Source organism: Canis lupus, chromosome 32 (assembly GCF_003254725.2).
Source record: "Canis lupus dingo isolate Sandy chromosome 32, ASM325472v2, whole genome shotgun sequence".
Lineage (NCBI taxonomy): Eukaryota > Metazoa > Chordata > Mammalia > Carnivora > Canidae > Canis > Canis lupus.
In genome coordinates this window covers 33,032,160-33,046,279 of record NC_064274.1, presented here as the reverse complement: position 1 = coordinate 33,046,279, position 14,120 = coordinate 33,032,160, and the positions used below count along the sequence as shown (strand labels likewise).

At 36.0% G+C, this 14,120-nt stretch overlaps 1 protein-coding gene across 1 annotated transcript in view; it reads right to left on the bottom strand.

Annotated features, from left to right (window-relative positions):
- ANK2 (ankyrin 2) overlaps positions 1-14,120 on the bottom strand; it is a 229,977-nt gene that overhangs the window by 133,699 nt on the left and 82,158 nt on the right. The window contains 3 exon segments of the mRNA XM_049104827.1: positions 744-767; positions 1,206-1,391; positions 6,354-6,452. Coding sequence (XP_048960784.1) covers positions 744-767; positions 1,206-1,391; positions 6,354-6,452 — 309 coding nt within the window.

Below are 14,120 nucleotides of genomic sequence, written 5' to 3'. Positions count from 1 at the left end.
ACCTACAGAGTCACTTGTCTTTGACTACAGGTTAAATTTTACAATACACTTGCAACAATGTTCGTGTAAGTGCCTCTCTGTAGCAATGGTGGAGGAGTCCGCTAAACGCTCACACACACACACACACACACAAAACCACACGCAGAATACTGATAGATTTCTGAACTGAATATTCCTAGTGATCAATGTGATTTACTTTGGTATGCAGAAAATAGATGATTTTATGTCAGGTATTGTTAAGACTTAGCAAGATAAAAGCAAATGCTTTGATTATGATATGCTCAATATCACTATTGATTATATACAATGTGGTTTTAAAAGTACGGAAGAAAAGGGCAACTGCAAGATGAAAGGATAAAACACTGGGAAAGATATCTCCTTAAATTTCACTTTGCTAATCTCTAACCTGAGAAATCTCATTAAGAGAAGATCATATTTCATATTGGCAAACAGTTAATAGTAAAGCTCTCTCAGAAAATACAGAGTAAGGAAGAGTTTCATTTCATGTTCTATTCTAATAAGCTATTTACATAGTTTCCCTGATAAAAATAGCTTCCAATACATGTTACATTAAATTTTTTGAATAATTCATTTGCCTTAATTATGGGAAAAGTTTTTAAACTAATTTCCTACTCACGAAAATTCCAATCATTAGTATGAATTAGTGAGCATTTATTCTAATTGGGTAAAAAAGTAAAATCAATAAAAACAAGATATATTTTGGTATAACCATAATACTGTACCTCAGTTGTCCTATTCACCATCATCTGAAGCAGTGTGGTGTGAGAAAGAGAGGGAAGATATTACACAGTGCAAAATTAAGGAAACCGTCAACCTGCCTACTGCAATTGGATACACCGTTTCAACATGCCAAAATACATTCTACCGAGAAAAGACATTCATAACACTATATAATTCTATTTTATCTTTCTAATTTTGTTTCTATTATTTTTTAATACAAATAGAATAAATAAGCAGATTTCTAGAAAGCTGAACCTCATCCTTAAAAGAAAAGTATCTTTAAATTTTTTGTTACTATACCCAATAGACAGTCCCCTTCTTTTTGAAATACCTCTGAAAGTAATTTAGCTCTTTTGATGACCGGAAGTAATTTTGCATTATCACCATGGCCTACTTCTTTCTCATTCCCCAGGAGGAACCTGGCAGCCGAAGAGTTCCCTTCCACAAATGTGTTCAGCTTTTACCTTGGATTGTACGTCAGCATTGTGATCGTTCTGAAGCAGGAGTGCAGCAGATTTGGTGTCATCTTTCCGAGCTGCAATATGCAGAGCTGGCAGCCTCACTTTCCCTTTGGTATCATTCTCTAAGAGGATGGCCACTGCCTGGTTGTGTCCTTGCTGAAGTGCCACAGCTAGTGGCGTGAAGCCATCCTAGCAAAATAGAAGAAGAAAAAAATCTTCCATTGACTTTGGGAAGCATGGGATTCAACTCTAAGCAATGTCCCTAATTTTAAAACAATAATTAAGACAGAGAAGAAAGCAAAAGGATTAAGTATTACTGTGAAGATTAAAGCATGGCTAAAATTAACAACTCAGGGATGCCTGGGTGGTTCAGTGGTTGAGCGTCTGTCTTCGGCTCAGGGTGTGATCCCGGGGTTCCAGGATCGAGTCCACATTGGGCTCCCTGCATGGAGCCTGCTTCTCCCTCTGCCTGTGTCTCTGCCTCCCTATCTCTCTATGTCTATCATGAATAAATACATAAATAAATCTTTAAAAAATAAGTAAAATAAAAAATAAAATCTTTAAAAAAATAAATAAAATTAACCACTCAGGAAAACAACAGATGTTGGTGAGGATGCAGAAAAAGGCAAACCATCTTACACTATCGGTGAGAATGCAAACTGGTGTAGCCTCTCTGGAAAATAGTATGGAAGTTCCTCAAAAAGAAAAATAGAGCCATCCTATGACCCAGCAATTGTACTACAAGGTATTTATCCAAAGGATACAAATAGGGAACAGGCACCCTAATGTTTATGGCAGCAATGTCCAAATAGCCAAAGTATGGAAAGAGCTCCATACTTTGTGTCCATTGATAGATTAATGAATAAAGAAAAGGTGGGATATATGCATCAGCCACCAAAAAGAAAGAAATCTTGCCATCTGCAAGAATACAGATGGAACTAGAGGGTATTATGCTAAGTGAAATAAGTCAGTCAGAGAAAGACAAATACCATATGATTTCACTCATATGTGGAATTTAAGAAACAAAACAGATGAATGTAGGGGAAGGGAAAGAAAAATAAAATAGGATGTAAACAAAGAGGGAGGCAAATCATGAGAGAAGCTGAACTCTAGGAAACAAACTAAGGGTTGCTGGAGGGGAGGTGAGTGGGGGAAGGGGTAACTGGGTGATGGGCATTAAGGAGGGCACATGGTGTAATGAGCATTGAGTATTATATGCAACTGATGAATCACTAAAATCTACCTCTGAAACTAATTTAAAAAAAGATGAAAGCAACTGATAATCTGTCAATTGCCATACTATGGACTGGCTCCATCAGATTGTTTCCTTAGTTTCTGCTCTTCTTTGGTAAAACATCTGCATTCCTTAACAAAGCATACTATACATAAGATGTGCTTAAATGTTTAGAATGGGAAAATAAAAATTAGAACCAACCTTAAGTAATACCATCTTACAGAAAGGAAAAGGTGGGAAGGGTAGAAATAATGGAAATCAAGCCTGACTGAAAATCAAAGACATGGTAGCCAAGACAAGGAAATAAATTATGTAATTAACTGAGTTGCTAAATAACCCTGTTACTAAATATCTCTGTATTGTTTACAGGAGAACAATAATAACTATCAATGGGATGGTCTATTACCAATTAATTTGGCAAATTTAGGACATAATGTAATCTAACACCTTTTGGTAGATAAGGCTAATTCATTAATTTTGCACTTAGTTAGATTTTATATAACTTAGATCATTTAGATACAAAATTACATGTGCTAGGTAATGAAAAAAACAGATTTTTAATTTTAAACTTGGGAAACAACTTAAAAAAACCAACAGCACAGATCATCAAAGTCAAAAGAGTTTTAAGAGTAGATAGATACCATGCTAGAAAAATTAGAAGCTATGTTTTCTCTCTAGAAATAAGCATTCAGTTAATGGAAAAGTGGCAAATAAATACAAAAATAGATATCTCCTAGGCTCTATTTATATTAAAACCTCTCTTACTCCATAAAAGCTTGAAAACAAGTCTCAGTTAGAAGGTTCCATTCACAGAAGAGAAGAGGGTAATAGGATCGTACATTAACGATTACATTTTAGGGACAACAGCAATTTACCCTAATCTAACCACTCAATTTGTTTTCAGCGATGATCCTTTAAAACTTTAGATTTTTGAGGGAAAATGATTTCCTATTGCACAAAAGACTTGAATTTCTTTTAATAAGAATTGAATTTTAAATAAACACATTACTGAGTAGAATGGAAGAGTAAACCACGTAGGGCTGTAAAAGCGAAAAATAGAAGCCTAGGGTGGCGCAGCGGTTTAGCGCCTGCCTTTGGCCCAGGGCTCGATCCTGGAGACCCGGGATCGAATCCCACGTCGGGCTCCCGGTGCATGGAGACTGCTTCTCCCTCTGCCTGCGTCTCTGCCTCTCTCTCTCTCTCTCTCTGTGACTATCATAAATAAATAAAAATTTAAAAAAAAAGAAAAAAATAGTAGCCTAAATTTAGAACTTTGGCACAAATTAAGCACTCTGTTATGGAGGAAAGAATAGGCTCCTTATAATATATATATTTGATGATCCACTGCAACACTGTGATAGTTTACATAAAATGAGTGCAAACTTTGTTTTATCTTAAAGACAAGGCATTTGCTGACAGTACAGAACCTAATTAAAAAGTTTTTAGCCTTCAATTTTGGTAACACTCAGAAAGAGGAGGAGACTAAAGAGTTATAAAAATGGTACTGAGGGGACAGAGGATTCCCCTCAGAGAATTTAATTTTAGGTGTCCACCACCAGCATTTTATTCTAATCCATAGTTCATGGGGGAAGGGGTGGATATTTGAAAATATTCAAGCACCTCAACTAACTTTATGAAAAGAAAACCCATATTAAAATTCAGTAGCTTCATTTTCCATCATTTATTTACCAATGCTAATTGCTATAATTATGGGAAATTTCAAATATTTAAGTATTTATTTTCAAACAGCAGTTTCATTGACATATTGAATAATCTCATAACTATCTGATTTTTAAAGGGGTCACAGTGTCTTTATTAGTAATTAATCTTTACAAGTTAGGTCTACTAATAGGTTCAGAGTGAATGTCTTCTTCAGGCATATTCACACGTGTACATAAGACTGTAGATGGTAATATAACAAAATATCAAACCATAATCAGCCATAAAGCCCTGTATAGATAGTAGGTATTTTTTTACAGAATGATAGATTAAAAGGGAATATACAGAGGTCAGCCCATAAGTGTGTTTCTTGATAATCATGAGGATGAACGGTGAGGGATTAATCAACTAAATTTATATATGTCTAGCTGGGAAAAAAAAATTTAGTTATTTAAATGATTAAACAATGAAACAAAAACAAGCATATATGTGTCTAAGCTATGATTCAAAACCTCATATGATTCACTTGTGAGAGTTTCATTTTTGTGTAGAAATCAGAGAGGGTTTTAATTTTCTGGGAATCACATTGTAACATGGGCTCTGCTGATGCAATATACATAAAGGGATATTTGAAACCACACGAAAATGCTACAGAGGGCTAGACCAAATGAGCCTTGAGACAGCTAAGAATACCAGCAATCTGAACTTTCCTAAACCATATGATAGAAATAATAAGTCTATTTGGCAAATAGGAGAACTCTGTAGTGCAACAGTTTCTTTGGGTAAGTGATGCTGCATTCAAGAAAATAAAATAAAATATGCACAGATTGCCTTATTTTGGTATATTTCTCAGTGGTCCTGATACAGAAATAGAGTCTCATCTAGTACTCAGGTTTTGCCTGAAGATAATCACATCCTACTCATTGACATAATTAGTGTCTCAGAAAAAAAAAAAAATGGCCCCAAATCAAAATTCACACTGCACCCATGTGGTAAGAGTGTAAAATCTGTGTATGTTAAATAGAGAACCTGAAATCATTTTTACACTGGGCAGCTGTGTTTTCCAATCATAAGCAAAAAAGAAACATGGTTCCATTAATAGTGATTTCTTGGGATTTTGTTTTTAACTAATGAGAATAAGCTGTCAGAAAGTTATTGCAATTGGCTCCATAAAAAGTTTTCTGCCAAAGGGACTGGAAGTGGATTTAATAGATTACGATGATCTCTTCCCCCAGTACAGGGTATGAGGAAATCCATGTTTATTTCACTGAAAGACTTAATTGTTCAGAAAGGAAGTCATATTGGACATTAAAAATTCTCCAGTTAGTTTCTGGGTAACAAGCACCAATCAGTCATCTTTCACTCCAGGTTAAGAGTTTTTAAGTTTCATCAGTGGAGACACAGAATATGAAAAAGGAAAAAAAAAAAAAAAAACATGATCTGGTTGAAAGGGGTGAGGAGAAGCATGGCCCAATGGAACTCTTTTGCCTTCTCTTCTGTGTCACCCACTTCCAACCTTCTGGTGGCCCCTTGAGGCAATGTCTTCAAACTCAAGGGTTTCTGGGCGTCGCTTAAAAGTCACTGTTCTAAGCAACCACTGAACTTGTTCCTTAATCTGCCTAGGTAACAAAGCCCATTCTGTTTACCGGAGGATATGCATAGGAAAAAGAAAGCCATGTTCTAAGTTAGCCCACGCTAACCCCTTCTTATGTCTAGATGTCCTGAATATGTTGATATTGAATTGACTTTGAACATTCTATTTAGTTGTTGCTATAATCAGTCACACAACTATGTGCCATAATTTGTGCTTCAGAAAATCTGAAATTTTTTTCATGACATACTCCTCATAAAATTGTGCTAAGACAAATATCTTACAAATCATTTCTGATCATTAAAAGTTATTCCTTTAAAAATTGAATTGGATCTTAACAGATAAAATATTGATGAAAAGAGATGGATAGAATTTACTATAATCGAGTTTTAGAATAGTATAAAAGCTCCCAAAACCAAGAGAATGGCAAATTGATGGAAGCGTGAGTTCATGTAAGAGTAAATGACATGAATTCCAAATCAAGGTATAAACTCATTGAACTATGTGCATTGGTTCATTCATTCATGGCCACTGTTGTAAATTGTAAAAGCAATGTGAACATTCATAGCATAATTTGGACAAGACAATGGAGATCCTTTGCAGCTAGATATAAAGAACATGGACATTAAGATCAGAGAATTTGAACCTATAGGGTTGCCAGTCTCACCTCGGTAGCGGTGCTCTGATTAGCTCCATTTTCAAGCAGATATTTTACAACATCAATGTGGTTCTCTTGGGCAGCCATGTATAAAGGAGTGAAGCCATTCTGAGGACAAACAATAAAAAATACATCTTTAACCATTTATAAAGTTTAAACTACGTAAGAATACCAGACAAGGAAAAAGAGAATACTATGGAGTAAGCTTTTGAAATGACAAAACATATAACATACCTCCACAATAAAATACATATATTTACTATTATAAAACTAACTACAATCAAAGTGAACCAATCCCCACACACAATTCCTAAAAGAATGAGGACAAAGTGATATGGAAGCAGTATTTTCCTCACTTCCTGTCTTCATTTCAGTTCCAGAGATTTACATTTCCCATCACCTAATACTTTGTTAAAGCTAAAAAATATTTAGTATCTTAATGTAATCCTTAACATACATAAAATTCTCACTATATGTAGTATTTTTCTAAAATATTTTTTTAAAAGATTTTATTTATTCACAAGAGACACAGAGAGAGACAGAGACACAGGCAGAGGGAGAAGCAGGCTCCATGCAGGAAGCTTGATGTGGGACTCGATCCTGGGTCTCCAGGATCAGGCCCTGGGCCGAAGGCGGCGCTAAACCACTGAGCCACCAGGGCTGCCCTAAAATATTTATATAATATCATCTGTATTTATTAATTCATAAACTAACATTAAATGGACCACCATTATCTTGAATGTACTGTTTAGTTAGCACCATTAGAGGTATAAATTATTACTCATTCCAGAATAGGCTAGGAGAGATTGCAAATCTGATTGAAAAAGTTTTTTTAAAAATCTATCATTTCAGTATTCCAATTGAAGTGGCATAGTTTATACTGAACACCTCTACGTTATTTTCTAGAGCTATTCTGAAATTCTATCATTCATTAATTCCCATATTCATTTATTCAGTTATTTACTAAAATCTGACTACTGATAGCTGGGATGTCACTGGAATACAATAATAAATAAGACAGACCTCTGCCCTCATGAAGCACATACTATAGTAATATAACATTATTATGTAGTCCTATTAAAAAAATCACTGAAATTGAATGACTTGAGTTTAAAATTAAGTTTAAATTGGCAAATTTTCTTTTTATCAGAAACTTTGCAATAGATAACACCTCATTTTAAAAAAGTAAAACTTTGCAAAAAATAGAAAACATGGAGTAATTCATAAACTCTCAAATCTAACAATTTTCTCAAAACAATGTAAGGATCTTAAACATTGTTGATTCCCTTAAAGATTCCATGCATTGATGAGAATAAGCAAAAACACAGACGAGACCTCAGGGATTTCCAAAAACTCAAAAGGAGAAAAAATAAACTATTTTGAAAAGTTCTTCTATATGCATTGTGTAAGTGTGGAAACATTATTCAAAATGGCCAGGGTCCAGCAAAATATAAAAATACAGAGTATCCAAGTAGAGCAAGAAAAGAAATTTTAAATTTGATTATGAAAGAAAATCTGCAGGCTTCAAATGGAAGAGGAAAATTTAAAACTAAGAAATACTGTAAGAGGAATGAACAGAAAATTTTTTTGGATTTGGGAATAACTTGCTAGCTGGGTAGCATATTTTTTAAAACACAGCAAACAGGTGAAATGTTGGGTATTTTAAGAACACTGAAGAGGTGGCGGAAGGACAAAATTAGAGATTCATAGGAAAGGAAAGCCAGTGAGGATGGTTAAAAACAAAGAGTGGGTGTGGGATGGGGCTTTTTCATGACAAGTAAAAGGCAGGATGCAAAAAAAAAAAAAAAAAAAAAAAGAAAGAAAGAAAGAAAAAGAAAAAAAACCTTTATATAGAGTAAAACAATTTCCTTCCATGTTTTCCTCTGACAGAATCTTGTGTATAGACCAGGAGAAAGGAAGATGGACTGGTGGCTGGATCAATAGGGAGAAGAAATATACCATTCTTAGACTCCTGGGTCCTGGGCATTAGAGGGGCCTCCTCTAGCTGTGTGCGGCAGGGGATCCAGAGGCCCAGGGGCATATACCCTTCCTGATCCTACAGCTCCCCTGCTTCTAGACCACACACTAGGGATGCAGCCCCCAGGGAGGTGCCAGTGCTTGCTCAGACTCCGTCTTTGGGTTCATTCTCCCAAGGGTCCGTTGCCATGCCTAGAAAGGCCGACTAATGGCCCCCAAATATGTCATCGTAATGTCTGGAGGTTGTAAATGTTACCTTAAATGGCAAAAGGAACTTTGCAGATGTGATTAAGGATCTTGAGGTGGGGAGACTATAGTGGATGGTCCAGTCGGGTATAATGTGATCACAGGGTTTTTATAAGAGAGAGACAGGAGTTCAGGGAGGAGAGAAGACTGCACTGCTGGCTTTGAAGATAGAAGAAGGGGATGTGATCCAAAGGAATGAGATTTTCATTTAGAGACTCCAGAAAGAACCAGCAGTGCCAGCACCTTGGTTTTAAGCCCCGTCTGACTAATTCAGATTTCTAAAATGAGAAAATGACAAATCTGTGTTATTTTAAGCCACTGAATTTGTTGTAAATTGTTATAGCAGCAAGAGGAACCAAACAGACACCCCTAGAGTTGTTTGCTAGAGAGGGTGGAAGTAGTAGATGCACAGAGCTTGAATGTGTAGGTCAGGGTGTCCACACCTTCACACGTGATGTTCTTGTGGTATGGATGGAGCCAAGGTGGGCCAGGAAGAGGAATCAGCTATAGGCCTGGGTTTAGAATTACATATCCCCAGCCACAATCCTCCAAGGTTTCTGAGAAATCTAAATTTGGACCTGTCATGTTGTTATGAAGATATTTGTCAAGGTAGAAAGATAAGAGATACATATTTAACAGTTTGATAGACAGCTTTTAATTTAAAAAAGTATATTGTAAGTAAGGCTCTTTTTCACTCAAGCCCTGGGCTCTACAAGTTCAATAGGGGGCTAGTGGTAGAGATAAAAAGGGGGAAATATCCACAAACAGTCCATGGGGAAGGGGAAGGACAGTGACAGACAAACATTCAGGATCTTGGTTAGTCTATATGATAAATCCCATTTGTGCCTGGTGCCACAGCCTCGGTATGCAAGGGTTTTCAGCAGTGTAGGGGTTGTAGATATGAAGAACAATAAAAATAAAAATAATTTACTGAACGTCTGCTATATGCTATTCACTTTGAGAGATGCTTTGAAAATGTCACCTCAAATTGCAGTGACCATGTGTCTCTGTTTGCCTGGGACAGTCTAAGTTTACGTGTAATATCCTGAAGTAATTAACAATAGTGTCTCAGTTGGGATGATACATTAAATGGCCTAATTCTATCTCTAATACTTAGAATACTGCTGCACATTAATACTATCATCCCCACTTGTTTTTTTTTTTTAAGTAAACTCTGCCCACAATGTGGGGCTCAAACTCATGACCTCGATATCAAGAGTCACATGTTCCACCAACTGAGCCAGCCAGGCACCCCTAACATCCCCATTTGAACTGAGGTGGCTGAGGCTCAAATATCTGGGTACCTTGACCCAAATCTCACAGCTAATAAGTGAACTGAAAGTGATGGGGAAAAAACCAGTCATGAATAGTCTTCTTCCCTGTATAAAAGTTGGGACTTGATCCTGTAGATGCATGGTCCCCATCCTGGCCCTGTGACAGGATCTGCTGTGGACACTTTTAAGAATGCCTAGGCACTACCTTGTCCCCTACTGAACTGGATTCTCCATGTGTGAAGCCAAAGCACCTGCAATTTTTAAAAAGCTCAATTTCTGAAATCACCTAAAGAACATTGTTACAGGTGATGCAGAATAACTGAATGGTTTGGGATAGGAAGTACCATGATCACATCTGCATTTCTGAGAGTTCCCTCTGATGAGCACTGAGTGAACCAAATCCACCCTGGTTTGGAGTGGTACAAGACAAGAAAGTAAGGGGTTAATCTGCTTTTGTAGTATTTGCAATAGTGTATTTAAAAGATGGAGGAAGCATGAGCCAAAACAACATCTTGGTGAGGTGAGGGAGAGAGTATTTACTGTTAAAAAATATGTGAAGTACAAAGGCAATAAGATTTATGACAGGTCCTAAAGATGTGGGATATTATCCTTTCCTAACTTACTGATGCTACTTAACCAGAAATCCTCCGCCAGAGAATGTGAAACATGCCTCTGGGTAATTAGGACAGGGCATCGCAGCATTTTAACGGCATTGTAAATTTTATAGGAAAGCTTTTATCTCTTCATATAAACAGGTTAACAACCCAGGATTATTGCCTTGTGTCCATGCATCTAGGTGTTTTCCAATGTATTATGTCTATTCATCTTTCTAAAATAGTCTGGCTGGATGTAGGTACAAAAGTATATGTATTTTCTTCCTGTTGGTATACAAAAGTCAAAAACATCCACAACCTGAGCTGATGCTTGGAATTTGCAAACAAGCACAAAATTATCAGTTGTTATAGTAGCTTCCGTGGGACTGACAAGTGCCTCAACTAACCGGTTATTAAATATCTTTAACATGATTCCTCTCCATAGCAAATTATTATTTGCCATTCATTTATTTCATTTATATTTATTCAATAAAAACGTGTTTGGTGATGAAAGGCAAAGTCCCTGTTAATTAGGAGCTCACAGTCCAGAGGTTGAGATAGGCAAGTAATATGTCACAGTTCAGTGAACTCATATATAATTAGTTTCTTAAAAAAAAAAGAAAGAAAGAAAAAGGAAAAAAAAAAAGAAAAAGTGGGGCACCTGAGTGGCTCAGTCAGTTAAGAATCTGACTCTTGATTTCAGCTCAGGTCTTCATCTCAGAGTCCTGAGTTCAAGTCCTGTGTTGGGCTCCACGCTGGGTGTGGAGCCTACTTAAAGAAAGAAAGAGAAGAAGCAAAAGCGAGAAAGGAGGAGGAGGAGAAGTTGTTGTTACATGAGGGATATAGAGAGCATTGAAGGTTACAGAACAAAGCTGGATGAGGAAATTATATCCAAAGGAAGTCACTAGGAATGATATTTGGTAGACACCGTGAGTGATCTGGTTTGAACTGAATCACGAAAACTGAAGTTTGGCACAGAAGCAGGAAAGGGATTTCAAACAGCGGAAATTCCATGAGAAAACACTGAACATCTAGGGAACTGCAAATAATTCAGTGTGACTAGTAGAGGAGGAGGCTGAGACAGGCAGGGATCAGTTCCCATGTGCCATGCTAAGAAATTTGAATTTTATTCTGAAGCCTTGGGAATCACAGTTTAAAGCTAGGATTTGGCATGATCGCATTTTCATCTTAAAGAGATGAATTTGCCAGGATTGGGGAGGATGAACTGGAAAATGGCCAGAATATAGTCTGTAAAAGTAGAAATAAGGGTTTTGTAATAATCCCAGCTGATACGTGAGGATTAGGAATATTAATTTGATTCTGATATTTTAAAATGTAATTAAATGTGGCTTTTTATGTATTTATTATGTTCTACTTAAAGATTTAAAGTGGTTTTACTCTATATGATTGATTGACGATATTTAATAAAATTTCTCAGATTTATTGAGAAGTTATAACAGGTTTCTTCAAATCCAGAAATTAGGCTATATTTCAAGAATTCAAATGCAAATAATATTTTTAAAATGTTTTTCCTGTTTTCATTAGTGATATAACTATAAACCAGTAATCAGGTTTTTGCCACTGGTGAGAATTTATTTAGGTAAATGGATTTTCTGGGAAAATTGAATGAACATGAGTCAGTATTTATATATCTACTCATCAAATGTAGATTTATTGAAGCTTTTCAGAACATTTTAAAGTCAACTAGATCTATTGATATTTGTATGTCATTTCAAAGAAATTATATAGAGACAAATAATGTCAGTATGCAAGGCAATGAATGGTTTATAATCATTGTTTTGGACAAGGACCAAAACTCTAAGAACTATCATCATTCCCATTTTTTTAAGATTCTTAACTTTTCAGACATAATTTTTTCAGCACATGTAACCTTATTCCTCCCTTATGCAAATGAAGATTCATCAATTAGATGACCTGAAATGATAGATCATATGAACTCATTCTAATCTTAACTAGAGTCAATGTTGCCATTCAATTCAGAGGGTCTTTTTTATAGTGCCAAGTTTATTCTACAGTTTTTCATTTAAGCACTGTTAAGTTACTCTTGAGAGTAACAAATATGAATACAATATTGTTTCTATCCTCATAAGCAGAAAATATAACAGAACTCACAGAATACATGTATATAGGATTATCTGTAGCTCCATATATACTAGTGAGCAAATGCATTACTACCTAGCTAAAGATTTACCTTAAGTAATTTCATGGATCAAGCATAAGCTAAAAGAGTGGAAAGTGATTATGGAAATTCAAATGGTATATCTCTGTAAACTACTCCTTGTTATTTTATTTGTTCTTAATTTTGTTCTCGTGTGGCCTAAGTTATTAGGCCACATACATTAAAGATTAAAAGAAACATAAAAGACTTAAAAGAAACTGCCCTATTTTTCTAGATGAAATGTTATAGCTGAAAGGGGACTCATCATTTTACAGTTGAGGAAATTTCAACCCAGAGATTAAACAGACCACCAAATGGACTCGCCAGATTTATAGATTGAGAAGGGGAGGTAAATGGACACAGATGATGCAGGGATGCCTGGAAACTCTTACTCTTTCCTTTTCATCCTTCAAGCCTTGATACAAGAGTTGCCCTCTCTAAGAGGCCTTATTTAGTGCCCATAACAATGCTCAGCACATAGTAGATGTTCAATAAATATTTGCTAAATGAGTTATTGAATAAAATAGAATAAAAACCAACTTCCTTTTATGCCTGTGGTGGTTTTAAAACATGTCTTCAAACTCTTTGACACACCTCTCTTCAAAAAAGTTAAAGCCTAATTCCCCTTCCTTTGAATGTGGGCCAGCTTGGTAATTCACTTTCAATGCACTAATTATGGTAGAAATGACTGAGACTGGGGTTTAAAAGCCACTGCCTTATTGCCTTGCCCTCTTTTAGGGTCACCTGTTCTGGAGATAATGACTTGCCAAATCATGATAACATTCAAGCAGTCTATGGAGAGACTCAAGTGAGAAGGAATAGACCTCCCACCAATAGCTAGCACCAACTTGCCAACAATGTGAAAAAACACCTCAGTAGTAAATCCTCCAGCCCTAAGAAAGCCTTCAGATGGTCAAATCTTCATCACAACTTCATGAGTGACTCTGAGCCATGACTGCACAGCTAAACCACTACTAAATTCCTGATCCACCGAAACTGTTATGATAATAATGTTTATTGCTGTTGGAGATAACTGTTATCCAGCAATTGCTTCCTAACACAATGTCCAACAAGGTCATGTATGATCTCACCATGCCCTGCCTACCTTGCCAGTCACACCTCTTACCACTCATACTTTACACTGCTTCCTTTCTCTCCAGGAAAGAAATTCATATCCTAGACAATTATTTTCAAATAACCTCATGAAAAGACAAAAATATGGTAGTCATGTGTTACCCTTGTATTTTGCAATGGGATAAGATTTAAGTCTTTGCATTTACAAGAAGGAATCAGTGAAATAGGTCAACTGTGTATATTTGCTTAGATGAAACAATCTATAGCCTAAGAGAGTCTGAAAATTACAGCTTTAAATCTTTATGATATCCTGAATCCCATATGCCTTTTGCCAGTTTTCTAAGAGTATTACATATACGCTTCATATCTACTAGAAAACTAATCAATAAATTACATACCCAATTCCTGCAGTAGAAAATTGGAAATGGCTATA